A 26,312-nucleotide genomic window follows, 5' to 3' on the forward strand; every position below is an offset into this window, starting at 1 on the left:
CAATGAAAATGCAGGTCATGACCTACATTGAAGAATCAAATCTCAGGTCATAACGCATACGAATTTTTTCGAGCTGAATTTCAGTATTTATGGTACATTTTCTTATAATGTATATCAAAGATACCAAAACATCAATGCATGTTCACTTGGTTAAGTCATTTTAAATCTTATTTATTATTATTTCATTGCACTTTTTAAAGAATTTTATATATTTGTGTAACACAGTCTTATGTTCTTTACTTTTTTGTCATCATCTTAAATTTATTTTTAAATTGTAATTCTAAAAGGAGACTACAGGCTATGTAGCCTTTAGACATACCATGTACAGGTATTACATCTAAAACATTCATCTCTCAATATATGTGGTGGTGTTTAACGACCTTGACTGGCCTTTCAGCCCTCGCACGGTCGGCTCGGTGCCCGAAGGCGTTTGGTGAGCTTTAAATATTCTGGAGCCATGGGTCAGGAACAAGTAGTGGAGGTCGCAATATGGAGGCCGCCATCTTGGTTTTGGTGAGTTGTTTTTGGTTTTTGACTATTTTGTTGTTTATTCTTCACTAACGGCTGCTTTCAGGGCCAGTTTGGTCAGCTTGGCAGCCCGCTAGCCTCGATGATGGAGTACTGGTAGATGATCTCGGACGTAGTTCGAAAGATGACAGGAAGCATTATCAGGACCAAAGCCGTGAGGCAGTGAAATGAAGGTCGTATCACCCAACAGCCTAGGATACAGCCCTCGGACGTTAATCGGCATAACACTCCCCATAATACAATGGTTTTGGAGTGCATGTTAACGCGGGTACGCCAACCGCTACGTCTATCTGTACGGCATGGATTGGTTTCTGTCATCTTAAGTAGTAAGTCGTTGATATCTAACTGTAAACCCTCATCGAAGATAGCGGGTAAAGGAGAGCTGGCCCAGCACGTCCGTTCAGCTGTAATGACTGAGACGTCGATTGTAATGATTGGATGAATCTCTCAATTTAAAAGGAAATTAGACTATGATAAAATATAGTAATACAGTTAAAGGAAGTAAAAATGTAAAAAATAATTTTCAACTTTTTTTTAGAAATTGTATAAAGGTATAAAAATAATAAAAAGTTATTTTTCAATATGTATTTGAATTTTATATTTTTATGATTTAATCTTTTTCACCCATAAAACGTAAATATAAGGAATAATTTTGAATGGTGACAAATAAGGGGAAGTAACTCTAGTTCAAATATGTTTGCTAAGGTAATTGGTGTTAATTAACAGTGTGTTTGACATCAAAGCTGTCAAGTGAAGCCATGCACTTAATGGGTCACTTAATTTGACAAGATTACATAGCTAGATGAACTGCCTGTTCATGGAAGAATTACGAATTTGCCGGTATTTCAAAGGAATATTACTTATGAAAATCAATCTCAAGGCAAATACGCGTGAAATCGGGTCATTTTCGGAATTCCCGGGTTATTTCAATGACCCGGCGGGTGTCCCGGCAACTTCCAAGCAAGGACCGAAGCTCATAAACTCGGCAATCAAACGCAGGACTTCGGGAATGTCCGGAGAGCCGACAACCTTGCTTCGGAAGTTGGGTGTCCCGGGTGATCCCTCAGAATTGTGAAAATCTCGGGTCACACCCGCAGAATACGGGTCAGTTGACAGGTATGTAATGGAAGTATTAGGTTGATGTTGACTGTTATGATTTATAGCACAACATTAAGCAGACATTAACACAGTTAATGCACTGATGAGAAGTTCATAAAAGTTTTTTATGTTATAGTTTCCTCACTTTGATCCGCTATATTTTCATGTTCTCATCACATTTAAATTAAAGTGAAAGTTAAGGAAAGTGGCTCCTGGCACAGTAGATGGATTATTTTCAGGAATTTTTCCAATCTAATTCGATAATGTAATATGTAAACACTAAGCACTATCCTAAATCTCCCCCCCCCTTTTATCATTGTTTGTGCGATATTTATTTGATTGTTATAAGTCTTGACTTACTGTGTTAGCTAACTGAACTCCATCTAAAGATTCTTTCCCAAGATGTCCACAAAATAACAAACTCACGGACAATATTGCATACTCTAAAAAGCCTTCTATTGCCTATAATGAAAACAAAATTATTACCAAGTATAAACAACTGGTGACCAACTGATACACCACTATTGTATTTAATCATCAATTATTATGTTTATTCAAAATTGAGCACATTTACTACATTTAACGTAAACACTGAGTGAATACAGATTATAATTTACAAACAACACCAGACGAAATCAACAGTGTCATAAAAATCAACATATGACCAAAGACAACGAACTACAAACAACTAAAGGTCCAAATCTCATGACTTGCTCCACATATGGAGCAGGATCTGCTTACCCTTCCGGAGCACCTGAGATCACTACCAGTTTTAGGTGGGGTTCGTGTTGTTTAGTCTTTAGTTTTCTATGTTGTGTCTTCTGTACTATTATATGACTATTTGTCTTTTTATTTTTAGCCATGGCGTTGTCAGTTTATTTTCAATCTATGAGTTTGACTATCCCTCTGGTATCTTTCGTCCCTCTTTTGGTCAGTTGGAAATTTTGGCATGGTCAACCACAATAGATAATACAAAAACCTTTAGTGGCCAGCTAAATTATAAAATCAAATAATAGACATGTTTTTGAACATATTATTGAAATGTGCTAGCTTATACAGGAAGCTTTCTAATGTATATACATATGTTGGTTGTAAACTGCTGCTTAAATATAGAGGCCGTGTCATCGAAGGTGTCTTAGGACTAAGATATGTTCATAGATCATCTGAGGACATTTTTTGCTCTTAGTCGTGTTATCAAAAAGATCTTATCTTAGGATATGTCCTAATTATGATCCTGAATTTACGACTTTTAGTAGACATTTGCGGAAACTATGTTAATACCTAAGATTACACTGAGTCTTAGACGATTACAGTTGACGAAAAACAAGGGGTCTTCTCAAAATGTAAAAATAGAAACTAATTGAGATACATAGTAAAATTAAATGTTTTTTTTAACTCGTAATTAGTTACACACACGGCATCCAGTTGCAGAATTTTTTTTATGGTGGAATGTTCTCATGCGTAAATTTATTCCATGTAATACGCACTTAGCTCTATACGCATAATCTTCGTGCGGGAATCATGCGAAAATCATGCGTAAATTTACGCACGATTATCGGATGTAGCTCGATTCGGGCGTTTTCCGTGCGAAAAATACGCATGATTTACGCATAATTTTCGCACGATTATCATGCGTGGCACATTTACTAGTGTACTCAATGGAGGGAAATATGTCTTTTTGATTTTCTACACTTCTTCTGCACATTCCAAGTTTTGTCTTATGTAAGGTGTCAATACTGGAAAAATGTTCGATTTTAGTTTTTCGCACAGCAAAAAAAAAAAAAAAAAGAAAGAAAAAGCTCAGTCGGGAAAGGTAATTCTTATCCTATATTTCCGATCAATATTTGTTGATGGTGCCTAAGAATTCCGCATTCAACATAACATATCCCGTCTTTGTTCAATATTACAACTTGAGACAATGCATGTGTCCTGAGAAATTATGTTCTTGGTGATCCGTTATCGGCCACAAATTATCCGTCGATACCCCTACTGCAAACGGAAATTTTGGCCATGTTTGCCAATCATTCAAAGGGGGCAAATAAATAAGATTGATATATATTTCTTGGACTAGGTAAATATGTTTGTGTTCATCTTTAGTTGTTGAAATATGACTAGGGCATTTCCCTGATTATAAAATGATTGGTTCGTCGGACGGTGGTCAAGCTAGGACTGCCAGGCTTAATATCGGATAACGAACGAAATGTGCACCATAAAAATTGGTGAAGTCTGCATCAGGGCAGGTAATGGTGTCATGGTTAATCTGTGTTCTTCGTCCATAACGGTGGGAAATGAAATAAATGCATAAAATACACTTAACATTTATTCATTTTTCCGTGCTCATAGATCCACTCGCTTTACAAGAGTTCCAAATGGTGAAATTGAAATCATACCTTCGTAAATTTTATGGACGCTATCACGAGTTGGTTGACCGTTATGGAATAACCGTTTCACAAATGAAATCGGATATGTTCCTACGTCGTAATTACAACCCCCTTCCCTTTAATGAATGTGATCTACCGAATAAGACTATTTACCGGATTTGTTATAACATGAGCAACACGACGGGTGTCACATGTGGAGCAGGATCTGCTTACCCTTCCGGAGCACCTGAGACCACCCGTAGTTTCTGGTGGGGTTCGTGTTGCTTATTCTTTAGTTTTCTATGTTGTGTCATGTGTACTATAGTTTGTCTGTTTGTCTTTTTTTTATTTTTTAGCCATGGCGTTGTCAGTTTATTTTTGATTTATGAGTTTGACTGTCTCTCTGGTATCTTTCGTCCCTCTCTTATATTATAGGAGTCGAATATTTTTATACGATCATACATTTGTATCCGCAACTGTTCCTTAACCAACATAAATATGGTATGATTTTATAACAATAACGTTTAAATCTTGCTAAATCATGTATACGGTATTTTTCTACTGGTTATGACGTTAACGATACATGTAGTAAATTTCGCGTTGGTGATTTTTTTATCAGTTCATTATATATATTCCGTTATACATGACGTGTTATATACTGTAAACCAACTTATTTTCGCGGATACTTAATTTCGCGTTGGCCCTATTTAGTCCACTTCGCGGCTATTTAATTTCGCGATTTTCTTATTTACTTAAGGTGGTTAAATCAGAAAAGTTCCAAATTCTACATATTCGCGACGATTTAAATTCGCGTTATTTTGCTACTCGAGAAAGTCTCGAAAAAAAATCGCTCGCGAAAATAAGTTGGTTTACAGTATGCGGTTTGATTAAGATCTTATTGATATTCGAGTGCATTCAAGTATCTATACAAGCAAAGTGCATTTTAATTTGAAAGGAGGTAATATAGTTTTATTTGATAACATATAACAACTTTAAAGAAATAGAAAAAAAAAGTATTTGATTGCATTAAATCTAAAATTAGGTTCACAAACATCTGTGTACTTATACAAAGACAACCTGACTGCTTTAAGGATATTTTAATAAAGTTGCTTAATTTATTTTAAGATGAAATGCATGTATATGTAGAATGCAACTTAGGTTACTTTTATTTTTTAAAACGAGGAAACGATGCAAAGGTGTGTTTAAAATCCCTAAGTCGGACTCCACTATGATAAAAAGGTACGAAAATGCAAAAAAAAGACCACAAAAACTTCACAAGGAAACATATAAGAGTTCCTTTTTCCATGACGATTTTAAAATCAACTACTTTTGACAAATCATGGTACATTTTTTCCTATTATAACGGTAACGATTAAATAATTGAGACCTCTGACAAATTAAGATACTACTTTGACAAACCACAATATACTATTGAATAAAATTGACGCTAACGTTCATTTTGTGTACCGACATTTCTTTCAAATCCCTTTGTTTAATTAACTATATAAAAAAGCATCATAAGAGTTGGTCTTTGCTTTGAACCGACGGTTTATATTTACACTTTGAAACGACCCAAGATTAAATGCTACCTGAAAGTGTAATTATAATCCTGATCGTAAGTTTATGATAGTTTCCGCAAATGTCTACTAATAATGGAGTGACAAAGCCAACACTTTTTCAACTTTAATGGACCACCCTACCTGCAGGCTAAATAATGACTTTTTGGAAAGAGAAATGGTTTTCTTTCCATTTTATAAAAAAAACTGCACCGCAAGAAATGTCTACGATCGGGAAAAATTAGCTTAAAGTATTGGCTTTGCAAAAAATCGTTTTTAGCCTGCAGGTATGCCGGTCCATTAAAGTCATAAAATAAGCACCTTTTTCTTGATCTGTCACTCCACTATAAGAAGTTGTCTTAGGATATATGTCTTAAGACCATTTAAGTGTAAGGATAACTTTTGATGTCCAAGCATATAAAAGTTATAGACTTATTTGAATTTTCTTGTTAAAATAATTTATTAAGAAGAAAATTCGGACTTCTCTTATTACTCATTGTGTAGCGTTACGGTAAAGCAATACAAAATAAATGTTTATCTTCAAAGTTTTTATACCAGATTTACCTTTTGACTGAAACATCTAAACAGTTTAGCACTTTGAGGTCGTCTCATGTAATTATTTAACTGAACGTATGTTTTACCTTGTAATGCATGTGTACTCATTTTAAAGGTATACATTGTAAAAAGTGTATTTATTTTTAAAAATGACTGTATCTTCTATATTTTCTTTTACTTGAAATATTTTAGGTCCCAGTATTAGAAAAAGAAACGACGTCGCATGAATCTTATAAACATAAAAGTAATTGATTTGATTTTGATTTTTGATGTTTAACGCCACTTTTAAGCACCACATTTAGGCGGTAACTTGTTCATCATTCTTCTCCGATTAATCCAAGTAATATTTAGAAGATATATACAATAAGCGTTTTGATTAAGATTAAATTGTTTGCCACCAATGAAATAATCGTTTTAGATAATGATGTCATAACTGATCAAGAGTGAATGATGTTTACTTGAATTAGATTGGGCATATATTTTAACTTACAATCGGCCAGGCTATCCGTAGAAGTTCTTTCAGCTCAGTTCTGTATCCATGTGGAAAGATTTTCTTTCGTACCGTAGCACAAGAGTCTTCCAACGTATTGAGAATCATACAACCCATAGCTACAATAATTAAGATATACATTAATTTAGCTTCAGGCTCTCTAATTTCCTACCTCAGTTGGCATTCTGCCTTCAAGTCCTAGAAAGGATTAGAAACCCGTGTACTCTTGGTACAACGTAGTTTTTAAATGTACTTTCGGGTGAATGACCGAACAGTAGTGAACACTTAGATAAAGTGGTTTGTTACTCTTTCTTTTTCGTGTGTTACCCTTTAAGTAGAATAGTCCTCAACTGTCAAAACCAGAAGCAGGAATATCTTTCCCTTCAGTTCAATCTTGTAGAGTTACTACTACCCACAATTTATCATGAATGAGAGAAAGAAGATATTATACACGGAGGATATGTGTATTGACAAAATCTAGCTATTGGTTGCTTGTTTTTGGAATCCGTCTTAGTAATCTCGTAGTATAGTGTTAGCCTAGTGTGCGATATGTCATCGGTTTGAAACGGACCAAAGACTTTAAAATTGGTATTTGATGCTCGTTTCCGCTTATCATGCGGCATTAAAGAGTACGAACAAAGACTGGTCGGATCATAGTCAGCATACTATGTCTGGATAGAGTAACTATCATGACTTACTACAGACTGCTGCCTTGTAGACTAGTACGTTAGATGTCCGACTCAGCGTGCCGGTCTACTTCAATTCAGTGTTTATATTACATTAAAATAATTTCGTCCTAAATATGCATTTAATTTGCCACAGGACATCAAACAGCCATTCATGATCATCATTGGTTGTAGTATGTGGTTTTAGGACTGTGATTAAAATAAATAAATAAATAATCTTTGTCATGAGGGTGATCCCATTAGTTCAAACTAATCTTCCTGGGAGACCTCAAAATAACATAAACATATGTTTTAAGTACAATATAATAGTGTTATATACATAATATATAATTTTATAGTCTTTATATAGATATGAATATAAAGGAAATAATAATTTGCACAATTTATGAAAAATTAATAGTTTTTCATCCACTGAACGTAAATGATAATTTGGATTATCAGTAAAATGAAAGTTTTCATGTAAAAATTAGAAACCATATCCTTTTATCATTTTAATACAAGTATTGATTGCCTTTTGATATTGCGTTCGTTTTTCCACATTTAACTATTTTAAACTATTAAACAATAATCTGGAGGATATCATTATATGTCAGCTTCTTCTTTTACCCTAGCATATTTTTTTAATTACTTTTCAAGTTTATTCATTCAATTTTAACTTCATTCTTATACTAGTGATAAACATTTTTTTTTCGATATTGCGTTGGCGGATATTCATTTAACATGTTTTTATTTTTTTCTTAAGAAGATAACCAGAAAGTACATGACCATATAGTTTCTCATGTGTTTGTATTAGATTCGGGCCAATTCACATTCGTCTGTTACGTGTCACTCCAGTCAATTTCTTATATTTACATAAATTTTCCTACTTCTCGGTTTCTTCCTTTAGAACGTCGTTTATAGATTATAGTTAATTATCTTTTTTGTAAGAATTTGACTATAAATATAGCTTAAAACATTATGTACAACCCGATCCACCTGAAACACGCCTCCAGGTGCGGGAGTTTCTCGCTGCATTGAAGACCTAATGATGGTCTTCGGCTGTTGTCAGTTGTCTCTTTGACACATTCCTTATTTTCGTTCTCAATTATATGACTTCAGAAATTTCTATATTGTATACTAGTATATGAGTATGAAGGAAATCAGAGTCACGTTCTGCTGCAACTAGAATTAAAACCGTTTCAATTCAGAAAACAAAACAGGATCATGTCTATTTCGGTTATCAATATTACATTTACACAATGTGTAACATACATTTTTCTGCAAGACCATGTATAATAATATATTACGGATTACAAATGTGTCAAGTCTTGTGATTGGTTAACAACACAGGGATGTCAGTTTATATTAAAGATTTATAAGAAGAGCTATATGTAAAATGAGAATTAACGATCTTAGAATAGAGAAAGATAGATTAGTAAAAAATCCATATAGAGAACTCAGTGTCATGGATCAAATTCTATTGAAGATGAGACCCATTTTACAGTAAGTTGTCCTATATATAACGAACAGAGAAAATGATTAATGATAAAAGTTTTTGTACAAATTTTAAAGAATTACCCAAGGATAAAAAATAATTCTGGATGTTCACAAATGTGCATTTACCAACTCTCATGTGCCTAGGAAATTATATTTTTCAGTGTTTAGAATTAAGATCCAGGTGGAAACAAAATATTAAAAATAATATTCTATTATTATGAGATATGTTGTAATAGTTATATATGACACACGATTGATTGATTGATTGATTATCTTTATTTCCTCCATAATATGAAGATTTTACAATTTATGTTATAAGAACAGAATCAAGAACATAACACTAACATATTTACATATTCTAAGCAACATCAAAGTATACAAACAGCAATAAAAAAAAGTCTATAGGTAGTTACATAATTACATAGGAAATAGAGTCAAAAACAAAACGTCTATAATTCACCAACTTCATACAAGAACAACATTAGTTAAGATCAAATATGTGACTATAAAGATCATAATTGAAGACCTGATATAGTTTATACATATAATCTGCTATGTGGCACATCAAGAGGCTCCATACATCAGCATTTATAGTTTGCATGGTATGATTCATACTTCCAAGTAACGACTCGATAATTTCGTCATCATCTTGATTAAAGAAACGAACGGAATCCTCTACGTCAAGAATATCAACAATTTTGTAGAACATTTCTGTCCGAATTTGTAAAAGAGATGTACAGCAAAGTATATAATGCAAAAGTATATCCGTATTATATAAGTTACACAAGGAGCATTTGCCTGTTTGAATAGCTATGGCTCCTAATTTCACAAGCGTCATAAATTTTGAATTTAGTGATGGATAAGTTACCGCTAGTCGTAACAAACGATGCTCCGTCAAACAAGTATGTATTTTATGGTACCGCTTAAGTTCTGGTCGCCGTTCAACTGAGTGTTTCCATTTGTTTTCTTCGTATATGTCTAAAGTCTGTTTTACAATTTTGCTCCACAGTAGCTTGTCTGGAAAAAAATTTTCAGCCACAAAGTTTTCAACAAAAGAATCAAAATCATATTTTATCAAAATTTTGATATAATCGTAAGTCAATGAAATTTGACTGGCCTCACCGGTTAATATTTGTCCCATACGAAAATTAAACATCCGTTTATGTATTGTTGTCGATTTTGCACGACACAGTCTCCCAAAAAACAAAAGTTTCATTTTATCAGTATATCCTTCGACAGACCACAAACCAACATTACTAATACAAGAGTCAGTCGGACTACGTTTATCCATCATTAGTATAAATCTGACGAAATATCTTTGAGTTATTTCCAACATTTCAGTTTCACGGTAGGGTAGCTGACCCCAAGTTTCACATCCATAAAGTGCAGTTGTAATTAAGAATTACTCTTTTCCATATCAAGTTATTAGTTAAGGCACTCATCCCTCGTGGATTAACACCAACAGTATATAGTGAGTGAAGTTTCTGTTTTAACTTTTTACTGGATTTATCTGATCTATCGAAAGTTTTTCCATCTGAGCTAATAAGTGTTCCAGCGTAAGTACATGTACGTTTTCTTTCGAGTACAATATTACCTAGGTTAAGACATGCTGCAGAGTCATAATTGTTGCGAGTCTTTTTTGGTGGTGTAAAAGTCAAAACACTACTTTTCGATGCATTATATTTTAACCGCCATTTGAGCGCATAGCTGTTAACAACGTTTAATAATGTCTGAGCACCATTTACAGTTGCGCTTAATAAAGTTGTGTCATCAGCTAACAAGATTGTTGGTATGCTTATCGGGCCTACTAGTAGTCCACAATGTGTCGATAAGAGTTCACAAATCAAGTCATTGATAAATAACGAAAATAACCAGGCAGACAACACACGGCCTTGACCTACTCCTTGTTCAATCCGAAACACTTGACTTGTTAGTCCACTATGCTGCACATGTGCTGTTGCAGTTTTATACGACATATATATCAGATTCCACAATTTACCTTGAATTCCAATTTGGTTCAGTTTGTAAAGTAGGCCATCTTGCCATACTCGGTCAAAGGCCTTTTCGTTGTCGAGAAAAATGGCATAAACAATCGAATTACGTTCAAGATAATAATGAATTGCTTCTTTCAAGGTGTAAATAGCTGGTATCGCACCATGTTCTTTTACAAATCCAAACTGGAGTGGATGCGGCATCACACTATTGATATTAACAAGGAGTTTATGAATACGATTCAAAATTATTTTATCAAACAGTTTTCCTAATGAAGACGTTAAAGTAACTGCACGATAACTATTTGGATTTGTTTTGTCTTTATTATTTCCTTTATAAAGAGGTATAACTATTCCATGTCTAAATGATAAAGGTAAGTATTCTTGTTCGAGAATTAAATTGTATAATACACTTAGATGTTTTAATATGTTTTCACCACCATATAGTATGTGTTCATTTGATATATAATCCTGTCCTGGCGATTTACCGGCTTTCAATGTTCGTACCTGATCCTTGATTTCATCTACAGTAATCGGTTTGTCGAGAGTATCAATATAACCTTTGTATTTATTGTTGAAAAGATCATGAACTTTTTTGGAAATTTTCCCGCAAAATTGTTTGTCAAAGCAGTTCTCTTCTTTTATAGAATATAAATTTTCAAAATATTTCCCCCATAACATACATATATCTCCAGGTGTCTTTGCTTCGGTATCGTCATAAACAAGTTTATCTGTTGTCGGTCCCTGTTTCCTCATTTTACGTGCAGTTCTGAAAAATTCTCCGATGTCAACTTCTGCTGCATTTTTAATGTCCTCATACTTTTCCTCTCGCCATAGTTTTTCGGCCTGACGTTTACGTTTCCTGAAAATTCTTTTTTTTTCTTTATATTCTTTGTAAAGGCGGTTAGATTTGTTACGAGGCTTGTTGTTATTTTTCCATTCACGACGAGCTTCGCGCTGTTCGTAATGAACTGCATTTAAGTCATTAGATTTCCAGTATGGTTTGAGGTAGTGACGAAACTTTCCACACGGAATATATGCATTTGCCGACATGTGTAGTGCATTAGTTAAAACTGTATTATAATGTTCCAGATCATTAATGGTACAATTATCGATTTTAGGTTTGATAATGTCCAAAATTTTATCAATTTCTGTATGATACATCTTTATTTCAAATTCATCAGCTTTCGTCCATTTTAAAACATGACGGCCCAATTTGGAGCTACCTGACGACCCACATAGCAGATCAATGTTCAGAGACATATATATAGGGTAATGATCAGAAAAATCATATGGACAGTCATCTTTTATCTCTAAGTTTGAAATATCATGCTCTAAAATTTCTGGTATACATATATAGTCTATTAACGATTTTTGACTTTTATCTTTATTTCTGAAAGTATTATTAGGCCCAGTTACCTCATTCAACAAGTGGGGAACTTTTATATTACGACTATCAAAAAAACATTTCAAAGCATTACTTTTTGTGCTCACATTTTCACAAGATATGTCAACATTAAAATCACCACCTATAATTGTAATATAGTCTTCACTCATTCTATCATAATAACACGATAAAACATCTAAATAATCTAGATATACATCTTGAGAATAATTAGTAGACGGTAATAGAGTGCAAATTACACATATATCTTGAAAACCATCGATTGACAATATCGCACCACATATTCTGTCATTTTGAATTTCTACGGGCTTAATTTTAAAACCTGATGATTTTCTAATCAATATTGCTCCCACCCGAGCCGAGCCCCTTGAACTATTCATGCAAGAGCTACTAATACTATAAACAACATGAAATTCGTCAGCAATATTATGAAGAAAACATACATTAGTTTCATTCAACCAATGTTCAGTAAAAAAAACATATATCTGATTGCTTAAGTAAAGTTTGAAAGTACGACACCCCGTACATTGCACCCCTCATGTTCCAACATAATAACCTTATCATGACGAAAAATATAAAATATACAAAATATAATGTAGGTTGTCCTATATATAACGAACAGAGAAAATGATTAATGATTAAAGTTTTTGTACAAATTTTAAAGAATTACCCAAGGATAAAAAATAATTCTGGATGTTCACAAATGTGCATTTACCAACTCTCATGTGCCTAGGAAATTATATTTTTCAGTGTTTAGAATTAAGATCCAGGTGGAAACAAAATATTAAAAATAATATTCTATTATTATGAGATATGTTGTAATAGTTATATATGACACACGATGACAAAAGACTCTGATCTTGTCGATAACATGAAGTATTATATCAGGTTCTTGGTTTTTTCCCCCAATCATAGTGTGCATATTATTGTTGGAAACTGCTGCCCTTTATGGGTTCTTGATTAGATTAAATAAAAAAAAACTTTCCTTTGGACTTATATTCAGTTTGTGAGTTATTCGCCCTGATTAACAAACTATAACCTCTAGAAAAAATGTGTGTAATCCTATAATGTCAGAGGCTCACAGAGGGAATATAATGACGTGCATCCGTTCAAATTACATTTTTAATACATAATCACGCAAATTACACTACAATTACTAAAATTTAATGTTTTAAAGTGTTATTATAAATTATTACATACACAATTTAATTATTTTCACAGCAGATTACAAAATCCTTCACGTATGCAGAACATATTAGATTTGGTATTTCAATGTATGTATTGTAAAAAGCGAAACCACACACACATACAAACACAAAACATGAAATCTAAAACCTTTATTGAAAACATTTTCTAAACGGAAAAAAAATTGTCAAGATAAAAAAGGTGCATTTAAATGGATTTCTTGAAATATTAATAAACAATAAACATGCTGTATTTTGAATGTTTCACAAATATCTGCACTGGAAAAAACATGAAGACAGGGGTAATCCGTAGTATATGTGCAGTTATGGGTATATGCTGTGACATTCCCGGCTTAGGCCTTATATCCCCTTCGCCTTCGCCTCAGGGGGATATACACTCTAAGCCGGGAATGTCACAGTATATACCCTATCTGCGACCTGAATTTAACATATAACATTCGGCTTTGAACGACCTTGGTGAAGGTAAATCCAGAAAAAAGCCACGTCCACATTCAGTTCACAACGTGTTGTTTTAACTTTTTTCACATTATAACTACATTGTATATAGTGTCGTGCAGAATAAATAGGAACATAATTATCACGCAAAGCTCCAATTCCTGGCCCAACTTTGGCTATACGATTTTACTTTTTGGTTAATAAAGTCTTCTCTTTTAACTTGAATTTTCAAACATTTTTGTCCTCGAGTATCACTGAATCACTGAAGATACATTTATCGTCGAAAGTGTCGGACAAAAAGCAAAATAATCGGACAAAAAGCAAAACGGACAAAAAGCAACGGACAAAAAGCAAAAGTGTCGGACAAAAAGCAAAATAATCGGACAAAAAGCAACGGACAAAAAGCAAAAGTTGTCGGAAAAAAAGCAAAATTTTCGGACAAAAAGCAAAAACGGACAAAAAGCGAATTGCGGACAAAAAGCACCGTATCACAGTTAAATTGAGGTCTGGAGCTGATATGTCAACAACTGCTAGTTGTCCTTTGTTAATGTATGCATCGTTGTCATTTTGTTTCGTTTCTTTTGTTACCTACTCTAGATCTGACATCAGACTCGCACTGCTCTTGAACTGAGTTTTACTGTACGTATTGTTGTGTGTTTGGTTTTTTTTGTTGGCTAGAGGTAGGGTTGAAATCTCAAAAAATATGTTTAACCCCGCCGCATATTTGCGCCTGTCACAAGTCAGGAGCCTTTGGTCCAAGGACACAGTTATCGTCCTTTGGTTTTCGTTGTATAGTCCCTAGTGTAAACAGTGTATATATAACTTGCATGTTTTATTTGATACACTTTCCCAATTTATTTCTTGATATTAAATGCATAAAATATTAAGTAGGGGGATGTAATTACATGTTAAAAAATGGGTGCTCAATCTTTATGTTAAGTAGTGATTTGGTCCAGGCAAAAAAGGTCAAATTTTATCACGTCTGCAGCTGTCAAAACTGAATTTTACACCCCCTTAACACATAAATGTCAATATTTTGAGTTAGAGCTGGAAGAAGTTTCTATAATTTTGATATTATTTGTCTCACTGGTAGTACACTACACTGTAAAAATCTTTTTGAGAAAGAGCAGGTGCGATTTTTTTAATTTGAATTTATTGTCCAAAAGAAATGCACTACGAAATAACTGTGTTCTCGGGCCCTTTGGCCTTTGTTAGTCTTGTATGATTTTTAATTTTAGTTTCTTGTGTATATTTCGGAGATTAATATGACGTCCATTATCACTGAACTAGTATACACTTTTATTTAGGGGCCAGCTGAAACACGCCTCTGGGTGCGGGAGTTTCTCGCTGCATTAAATGCTCTTTATGGGTTCTTGATTTGATTTTAAAAAATCTTTTCTTCGGACTTTTATTCAGTTTGAGAGTTGGTTTACACATCAATAACCTCTAGAAAAATGTGTATCATCCTATAATGTCAGAGGCTAACAGAGGGAATATAATGACGTGCATCCGTCAACATTACATTTTTAATACATGATCACGCAATTTACACTACAATTACTAAAATTTAATGTTTTAAAGTGTTATTATAAATTATTACATAGTACACAATTTAATTATTTTCACAGCAGATTGCAAAATCCTTCACGTATGCGGAACATATTAGATTTGGTATTTCAATGTATGTATTGTAAAAAGCGAAGCCACATACACACATACAAACACAAAACATGAAATCTAAAACCTTTATTGAAAACATTTTCTAAACGGGAAAAAAATTTGTCAAGATAAAAAAGGTGCATTTAAATGGATTTCTCGAAATATTAATAAACAATAAACATGCTGTATTTTAAATATTTCACACATCCGTAGTTTATGTGCAGTTATGGGTATATGCTGTGACATTCCCGGCTTAGGCCTTATATCCCCTTCGCCTTCGCCTCAGGGGGATATACACTCTAAGCCGGGAATGTCACAGTATATACCCTATCTGCGACCTGAATTTAACATATAACATTCGGCTTTGAACGACCTTGGTGAAGGTAAATTCAGAGCTGGGATTTTTATTATGTTCATTTTTTTTTTCAGAACCTTCCTCCGATAAATTTTATTTTTCTTATGAGAAGGAAAGCAAACATTTTTTTCCTATAATGTGGAACAGAAATACATTTTTTTTTCTCAAACTATAAAATTTATATAAAATTCATTTTTATTTTTTGATTGATGTAAAATGTAAAGTGCATGGCTCTGTCTGTATCCTGGCATTGGCTGTTGACTCTGTTGTTTTTTTTTAGCCCACTTTCTACATTATGATATTCTCTGAGTCCGTCATACAGGTACCACAGTCCTTGAATTTTAATACTGCAAATAAAGTGGCCACCATTGCCATATGTAATGGCAAAAAGTGAGTAGCTCCAAATTATAAACATCCACTGTTTCCAACTACGATAATTGACATTCCATTGAAAAAGAGGTATAAAGAATGATACAGAATGATACAAAGGAAAATACCACCGGTATACTAGTCTGTGTCATACACAACCAGGGCTACTTTAAAAGACTGTTTTAATATGATACCATATTTATCCCTGTTATAAAATGACCATATCATGTTTATAATAGTTGCAGTTTTAAGTATGTCTTAATGTAGTAGCATACATGCGGGAGATTTGGAATGCTTTTAAATATTTCTGGATCAAACACTATTTAAGGAAAATACAAAAAGTAATAAGGTATAAATATGAATCTTACCTTAATCTGTAGACTGAACAGATGTTTATAATCTGCTGTTCCACTGTCTCAACTGTTGTTATTTTCACTATTCCCAAATTTAGCAGTGCACTTTTTTTTCAAGCAGGTGACAGCATTATTTTTTTTTCAGCTACAGTGCAAAACATTTTTTTTTTCGTTCAGCTAGGCCATCAAAATATTATTTTCAAAAAAATCCTTTAATTACACCTTTATGTCATAAACATCGTAGGTTATCATTTCCACAGTTATGCATCAGTTGATAAATCGCAATCGTAGGCATACGTGACTGTTTAAGAGGGGTTGAACTTTATTGAAGGTTTTTAAATTTTATGCGTCGTAGAATTGTCTTTCTTTTTAAGTAGTTTCTGTGTTTTTTAAGATATATAATCTATACATGTATTATATATATCAAAGTCCCAAGGCTTATTCATTATTCAGTTCATTCTTTGACGATTTCAAGAGGCTCAAATGAAAAGGTCAAAAGGAGTATGACCGATAATACACCTTTTTGGCCTCAAAATATAAAACTCTTAAATTTTGTTCAAAATCTAAACGTTTAGGTGGTTTTTTTTTAAAAGACAAATACTTTTATTATATGAATATGGGCTGTTTTTTACATTACACTGCACTTTAATCAGGTAATTATAACATCATTAATTGAAGCAAAATTACAGAAATCTTCACAATTTCACCATTTGTGCTAATTTTAGACGGTTTTTGTCTAAAATAGAAGTGGCCGCAATTGTGTGCAGTCTTAGTTGATAGATTTTTCATTTCTAAGCCATGATTTAGGCGTCTTAAAGACTAAACTAATTCAAATATTTTACAGTTTTGGTAAACTGGAACCCAGCAGCCAAAAACAGATACAACAACACAAATAACCAAAATATTAATACAAGTATATGGTCTCGTTCCTTGAATTAATAATAGTATGCTCTTAGAAACATACCCTGATAGACGACAGAAAGGCTTTGTGTTTTTATCTAATTTTTAATTGAATTTCAAAGTCTTTGTTTTTTCATTTGAATTTCAAACCTGTTTTGCTTTATTTCGATGGAAGAGTCGACGGAGTTTTTTTTTACAAAAACATAATTTTTTTATTACATACCAATTGTCTTATTTTCAATAACTTGATCTATTTCTTATTCAAAGGAATTTGCATCAGTATAAATGCAATTCTTTAACACTTGTTTCTGATTATATACCGTTAATTCTGCAGTAGTTATACTTGAATTGTTTTCATATGTTTTGCTCAGTTATTTTTAGTCAAAAGGAAGTATTGTTGTCACTTCATGTTGTATTGCAGTAATACTTGAATAATTTAGTGACCTCCTTAAGTTAATTTATGTAACTTAAAAAAATAGATTTGAATTTAAAAAGCTACCAAATATTCAAATTTTTGAAAACATAAAAAGAAATTAAAATCCATTCAACCAAATAGGGCCATAACCCAAGGTTATCTGATAGAAACTGGTTTGATCGAGATCACTTAAACTGATTATATAATATGTGAAAGTTTTGGGGAACTCAGTGCTCTTCCACTTAATTATTTTCCGTTCATCTTTTTTTTTCATTCGAGTCTAATGATTAGTCTTGTTGTTGACAAGACGCAAAACATATATGCCTGGTGTTTTTATTTGTATTTGCATTGTCATTCAATTATCTTTGACTTTGATATTTTTTTATTTAATGCACACACCTCGGGAATTTGGTACTCGTAAGACCAGACCATATAAACACGATTTCTTAGATAATTTTACATAATCCCCATCTGTTTCAGAAGTTGGTCAATAATGGCTGGAGTTGAGCCAAATTGTGAAAGTTTTAGCTTGCAGGTGCTCAGTCTAAGAGTTTTACCACCCAGACTATATATTCCACCCACACATTCGATATTCGAGACTACATTTGTACCTAATCACAACACTAGCAGTACTTCAGAAAGCAATCTGATTACAATTCTGATCCATCTTAACTCGCGTGCTCGTATATATAAGGATAACGACATCAAAATCTATATTTTAATAAGATTGATAAGAAAAGAAAGATGTTACATTCTGCATGTACTTATTTAATTGAAATGTATCGCTAGTCATATTGATACTATAATTACGAATCTTTTAAAACCTTGATAAATCTGCATATTGGCCTATCAAAACTTTTGAAAACATTAAAATAAGCTTGGAGAACATTTTTCATGACATTAAGCAGTCTTCAAACAAAAATTTAACAATATTTTAATTACCTTTATTTTTACCTGAAAAGTCATGTTTCCATGGCAACAACAGGGTGACACATTATGATTATGGAGTGGCAAATATTTTTTTTTGAAAATTAAGACATTAAATGTATTGAGGCGAAATTTGGTGGAATTCTGTATCATGTCATGGCCAGCTCATTTTTATATTTACAGAGAATTGATACTCTGATTTTACTGTATAAAGGAGATCATGATTAGAATTATAAAAACCTAGGACCTAATACAAAAGCTAAATACATGCATTTAATATTAGTATATGATTCACATTTCCTTACAACAATGTATATATATATATGTATATACTGTCGAGTGTATGATCGATTTCTAGAGATGACATATTTCACTGATATACAAGGTGTCTATTGCTATCTCCTGGAGGGAAATAACAAAAAAATATGTTCGTGTATAATTGAAATAATTTAATATTGCGTCATACATGTACATTCAAAAATGTTCATTTGAATACTTTATTCATTATGTTCATTGGTTTAATTTATAAACGGTTTATTTATTTTTGTATGATTTTTTTTATCATTGCTTATCTTTTCTCTCTCTTCAAAATCGTTAGTAATGGATCCGGCTGTGTTTGGTAATGGATCATCAGAAGAGATTGTCAAGAAACAAACGAAAACTTCTAATTTTGGTACTAAGCCTTACTAATCGCTTCAGAAAAGAGTAAACTTTTAGACCTTGTATATAGAACCATTTTTTTTAAAAAAAACCCTCCAAAACTCCATAATTCTAAAATACCTAACTTGACACTTACGAAACGATACTCTGGAATTAATCGACTTCAGCAACGATTATAAACCCCTTAATCGTGAAAAAACAAACCAACCGAAAACATATATAATAGAATGAAATTCAAAACAGTGTGGCTGTGGCCATTGATTGACACATTAAATTCATCCATTGACTGGGACAATTTACGTGAACGTTTGTCTGTAACGACCACTGTTCACGACGTACCTACGATAGACATTTAAACTGTGGGGTCAACAAAGGTTTCTTAACGCCTTTAATTATAAAATAATTCAAAAAATTAATCAGGAATAACCTTTATGTTTTGATTTATATAATTGATATAAATCAAAACATTGTGTTATTTCTGATTAATTTTTCGAATTATTTTATTAAGGTGTTGAGAACCTTTGGTGGCCCCTATAGTTTAGGTATCTTTAAAAAGTACATAGTGAGCAGTAGTTGTTACATACAAACGTTCACTAAATTGTCCCAGTCAATGGATGAATTTAACGTGTCATTCAATGGCCACAGCCACACTGTGTTGAATTTCATTCTAAAGTTTAAGCCATAGGAATTTTGTTTTTCACTCGATAAAACACGGACGCACTAGAAAAAACACGGACATATGAAAATTAATTTACTATGCAAAATGTCTTTTTCTATGAAAAAAACAAGATATTTTTGTAAAGTGTCTGTAATCTTAGTATGTAAAGATTCAGTGTAAGCATTTCCGTTGACATTTGCATTGGTATGCGAGTAAAAATGGCTGTAATCTATATTTTGGAATAAAGCATACAAGACTAAATTAAACGTTTATAAAATAAAATAATTGAGGGTTGATAATATATTTTTATCACAAATACTATGTTATCTTCTATGCTCATGTATATAAGGTTCTAATTTTGTGTCGTTGTTCTCCTCTCATATTTAATGCGTTTCCATCAGTTTTTAGTTTGTTACCCCGATTTTGTTTTTTGTCCATGGATTTATGAGTTTTGAACAGCGGTATACTACTGTTGCCTTTATTTCTAACATCTTTTTTAACGTTTTACAAGAAAGGAAGTCTGTTTGTTTACATTTTTGATCATACTCACTCGAAAAAAAAGAGAAAATGACTGAAAATAAAAACCACCCCAACCGGAGACTAAACCTACTGTGAAATACATGTACAAAAAACGAGATAACTTATTCTCAATATTGTCAAATTAAGTAAGATTACACAGATAACCTATTTTTTAAAGATATTTTCTTTTTTATCTTAATCTGCACAGACACATCTTTAAATCTTGTATTTACGAAAAGACAATATTACTATATTGAAAGTTCACGCGGTAACAATGAGCGGATTGGCGTATTCTAAAACGTAGATGTGTAAAATGGGTATATTTTGGGAAATTGTTACATGCTAAAAATTATGTGGAACACTCCGAAAATTGTTGACCTGAAAGAGCTTTAGATTTTGTAAGTACATGATTTTTTTCCATTTTATTTTATTAATATGCTGCAAAGGTTAACAGTTAAAAAAACAAGCTTCTAATGCATATATCATGATAAATAATGAAATTAAAACATTGTGCATTTGTATGTATATTTCAAATATCACAGTTTAACAAATACTTTCTTTAAAATGTATACGTACGATTGTTGTTCAGAAATAACTTTTAAGCAGTATGGTAATCGGCATTGTTGTGCTATTGCTTTTGTCAACTTTTTTTTTATAAGAGACTATAGAACACACCCGCGGGTCCCTGACTGAATTAAAGTACCCATGCCTTATTTTTGGCCTTGATTTTTAGTATTGTCATCTGATAAAGGTGGAAGAAAATAGACTTGTTAAATAGTGTCCTAGAGTTTAATAATATAAATTCAAACAACTGCTAGAAGAATTCCAGGTTCTCCTGATAGAAAGGGTTTACAGAAGACAACAGATAACGGAAACTACATGCGACATATACTAATGGTATCGGTATCGGATTCGACCCGGAACTTGTTAATTATTGGTATATTGATTATGTAGAAAACAAAAAGGCCTGGAATGGTGTAACTTTTAACAACACCATTGTCCTATATAAGTTATATATAAAGTTGAATTATTTGATTCGTCGTTTTAACGTTATACCGGCTAACAAATTGGGCCTCGTTATTTTAGAAGTGTAGATACTTTTCAATTGCTCTTACGTTATCAGTTTTCCCACAGTAAACGCCTATATAGAGCTCTTTTTTGGCCAGGTTTGGGAAATCTATTTATATCTCACCCAAAATGTATGAGAAAGACATCGTTTACCGAACCAAAATTCTTTTGGAAAGTTAGAAACGTCCATTGATGTAAAATTTGACAAAAACATGTGTGATTTACAAATGTGTATCCAGATGCCTTCCACATTAATACGTAGCACTGGATACGTGTAAATTTTTCAAACCATATTTTAATCGTATGATATATACTTTTCAATACTCATTTTCAAACAGGATTTGACAACTTTAAAATTCTGATAATTTGTTCAAAACAAATACAGACCTCTTTGATCTATTTATTTTTGCGTAAATAACTATTTCTTACATTTTCAGAAAACATTTCGTTGTAATGCAACCACCTTTCACACAGCTGACTATTTTACAAGCGATAGTTGAATATCTGAACCTCATTTTTTGCCCGGTCGTAAAAATATAGTGCGGGGCAATTTTTGTAAAAATTATATCAGAGTTAAGAAATATTTTCAAACTGAAAATTTACAACCTGTGTTTCAACATATATTATTAGCAAGTAGCTTCCGTTTCTTTTGATACAATGGATTGATTATGTGCGTTTTACATATTAAAGTATAACCAAATAATTCTGACGAGTAATATTGTGTGTTTTTTTTTATAGAGAAAACAACATTTTTGTAACAGTTTTATCCTTACTTCAAAACATGACCCATTTTTTGCAACATCTTTAAGATGTTTTTGAGTATCTGATTTGATGGTTTTTTCAAATCAAAATCATATCTAGTACTTTCAAGTTCATAACGCAATCAAAACATATTGTTATTACTGAATTATTCTGGATTTTTTGCATTTTTACGCACTCATGAATATTCCAACGCAATTACGGAATTCATTTTCGCTGTAATCACTTCTTTATGATAATGTCAATTTATCATAAATATGCATGGTTCACATGCACAGTTGAACTATACTTTCGCTAAAATTGTTTCGAAGATTGATATTGCCTTACTGTTTGCATTCAATAAAAAATATAGCATTTTATAATGATATTTTAAGAAGTATTATTTTGAAAAATAAATGGGATCCATAGATAGAAAACTCTTTACGGGAATGACTCAAGGATTTTTCCGGACAAAGTCTAACTGGATATATTGTTCTGTCAAACTACCCACTCCCATCCATGCCACTTAAAAGGACAGAAACTCTAACGTTATATCGTTATTCAAGTATTTATAGAAGAGCGGTTAAGTTTTAAAGCTGTAAAGGGAAAATCAACTTCTCTTTGAACTTTGACTCAGCGAAAGAATGAAGTTTATATAAGGCGTATTCATGAATATATAAAAAGATCGAGGAAGCATCAATTGATAGGATCCAAATGATGAAACATGTCAGAACTGATGATCTGAGCACTGTGTCAACACCTGATTGTGATGAAGATCTCGTACTACATAAAGCTGTCGGTATTTTACATAATTAAACTGGCGATCTCGTCATACTTTTAGTTACATAGTGTGCTTGTGATTTAATACGATATATATGGGGTCAGTTAATTCAATATGGAGTGATAACGAAGCTAGAATCCCTATATGGAATTGAATGACCCCATGTAGATTGTATTAGGTCAGTAGCACACTATGTAACGAATTTATATTTCCGACTATCTTAACATGTGGTAATAAGACTAGTGGCCTTTCAAAGAGTCCAAATCTTTAATACTTAGTATTTAGAACCTACATGCATTGGTCTATACATAAACAAATGCCAACAATATCAATTTGTTAGCTTTTATAAATTACATGTTTCGGTTGAAAGTTTTCATTGTTATGAGCTCTATGTTACTAACAACGAGCTGAGATGATTTCTTACTAGCGTAGCAGCTCATGATATTGACAAGATGGCACATATGTTCCTCAATGTATTATCTCGTGTCCTGGGGAAGTTAGCTTCATTCAAGGCAGAGCAGGCAATGTTTAAATTCATACGGAAACAACAGGAGTCGATTTCACAAAAAAACTTACGATTAAGATTGATCGTAAGTATACTGAATTGTTCATGACTTACGATCAATCTTAGTCTTAAGTATTTTTTGTGAAACTGTCTCCAGATGGTAAAGATACGTTCCATGTAATGGCTATGGCGGTGTTTCAGGTTCAGTCTTTGTCTCCTACCAATTGCAATGAAGCATATTGAATAATATGAAGATCATACGTAGCCAAGTACGTTCCCTTCCAGTGACAGAGGACGCGTCTGCTCTGGTCAGTTGTCTAATTAACGCCAAAAATCAGACACACAGTAGGCCAGTTCAGTGCAGCAATGCAAATGAGATGAATCTTGGTTACTGTTGATAAAAACACACATGATGAAAGTAGACCTGCAACTATCAATCGGGATGAACATCATGTCAACAACTTAATCAGTCATTTGCAGGAGTCAATAGTGAACCCATTATATATTTAACAACATCCTCGTGGGTTGGTCAATATAGCAAGTGGCCTTATAGCACCAAAATTAGTCTAGGAATTCTGTTTGAAGGCAATTGACAGGGGAACTGCAATGACCAAAATGTTTGTTGATTTTATCTTGTCTGAAGGTATGTATGAAAGCTTCTTAGATCCCATTCGAAAGAAATGAATACTTTTTTTTGAAATCCTTTATTCAACTCGTGAGGTATTTCACTAGCAACAGATTGTAAAAAGGTACTCACTTTATTATTGAAATGTGGACCAGTATCGTCGTATTTTCCATCTGGTGAATTATTAATAATTTAAACTTGTACACTCAAATAAAACTTAATATTGCTTTTTAGTAGCTTGTCCTCTATATTAATAATTTGAACTTGTACACTCAAATAAAACTTAATATTGTTTTTAAGTAGCTTGTCCTCTATATTTGCACAAAATCCACTTGATTTTCTTTGAAAAATAGCATCAAGTCATATCTCTCTTCATTGTTGCTGGGTTGTAAACGGATGTTATCCACACCATCGTTCAGAACTGCTGTTGTTATGTATCTTTTCTCTCGTAGTCGTTCCTCTGAAGGTTGGTCAATACCATCTGTCCTCTGACGTTTACTGGGGGGTGGGGGGGGGGGGTTGTAAATTGTCTTCCTTCTGGGCTCTTTTCTTTACATCATGTCTTCCCTGCATATACATATGTTTAGATAAAAGACATTTCCTTTTCGTTGTTAAACCACTATGTTCACATTCCTAGTTTATATTTGTATGATTCTGTTGGTGTCGAATGAAATGATCTTTTCTTGCATACCTCATGGCTCATGTTCGGCACTCAAAATTTGATACATCATCTTTATCTGTAACTCTGTCATCTTTTCGTGTAGGTTTTTGATCAAGTTGTTTTTCGGTTGGATTTTGTTGTTTAACTGAATGTAAGCCTGCAATGTAAAGTCCTGTGCTGACATCTGTTGTAACTTCTGTAATACATCTTGTGGAATAACTTTTACCAGTTGGTCAATCATATGTTGGTTATAATTTTCAATCTTCAATGAATGATTGATACTAATTTACATTGCATTATACATGTTATATACTGAGAGATGTAAACGTGTATGGCACGTTTACAAGATCATACGTAGGAGGGTAGAGTATTAAAACCACTTCCTTTAATTTTCCACAACCGGATTTTAACAAGGATGTTAAGTAGCAGTTAAGAGAATTACGATATTACGCATTGCTTTCGTTTTTATATTCATTATAACAAATGGACAAAAATTGCTGTGTTTAGAGTACAAAAAACTACTCCGAGTACAGACTACATTCATCTTTCTTAAATGGTACATGCATACTCTATTAATAAAAAATATACCGAACATTTTATCCCATTTACGGATTAGTATTAAGAGTATTGCATTTCAGTGAAGAAAACCAAAAAAAATAACTTCTACTTTTTTCCGCCCTACAGACTTGACGAAGTCTAATGGCAATTGGTCACGAAGTCTTGTGGCAAGTGGTCACTTTGTCTAATAGCAAATGGTCAGTGGATTTAATGGCAAATGGTCACAAAGTCTAATTGCAAATGACCAGTGAATCTAAGTAGACATGGTAACCATTTGCCATTAGATTCACTGGCAATTCGCCATTAGACATGGTGACCATTTGCCATCAGATTCACGGGCCATTTGCCATTGGACATAGTGACCATTTGCCATTAGACATAGTGACCATTTGCCATTAGATCCACTGACCATTTGCCATTAGGTTCACTGACCATTTGCCACAAGTCTTGGTGACCAGTTGCCATTAGACATAGTGACCATTTGCCATTAGGTCCACTGATCATTTGCCATTAGACATAGTGGCTATTTGCCATTAGATTCACTGACAATTTGCCATCCGACATAGTGATCATTTGCCATTAGATTTACTGACCAATTGCCATTAGACATGGTGACTATTTGCCATTAGATTCACTGACCATTTGCCATGGTGACCATTTGCAATTAGATTCACTGGCCATTTGCCAATATACATAGTGACCATTTGCCATTAGATTCACTGGCAATTCGCCATTAGACATTGTGACCATTTGCCATCAGATTCACGGGCCATTTG

General features: G+C 33.0%; 1 protein-coding gene across 2 annotated transcripts in view; it reads right to left on the reverse strand.

Annotated features, from left to right (window-relative positions):
* Positions 1-17,627, reverse strand: part of LOC143079002 (multidrug and toxin extrusion protein 2-like) — a 58,105-nt gene extending 40,478 nt beyond the window's left edge. For both annotated transcript variants that reach the window (XM_076254100.1, XM_076254101.1), the window contains exons 1-3: positions 16,537-17,627; positions 6,588-6,706; positions 1,987-2,088 (exon numbers count right to left, since the gene is read on the reverse strand). In XM_076254100.1, coding sequence (XP_076110215.1) covers positions 1,987-2,088; positions 6,588-6,704 — 219 coding nt within the window. In that variant the 5' untranslated portion in view covers positions 6,705-6,706; positions 16,537-17,627. The remainder of the gene's footprint in view (positions 1-1,986; positions 2,089-6,587; positions 6,707-16,536) is intronic.
* Between the last annotated feature and the right edge of the window lie 8,685 nt (positions 17,628-26,312).

This window comes from Mytilus galloprovincialis, chromosome 6, assembly GCF_965363235.1.
Source record: "Mytilus galloprovincialis chromosome 6, xbMytGall1.hap1.1, whole genome shotgun sequence".
Classification (NCBI taxonomy): Eukaryota; Metazoa; Mollusca; class Bivalvia; order Mytilida; family Mytilidae; genus Mytilus; species Mytilus galloprovincialis.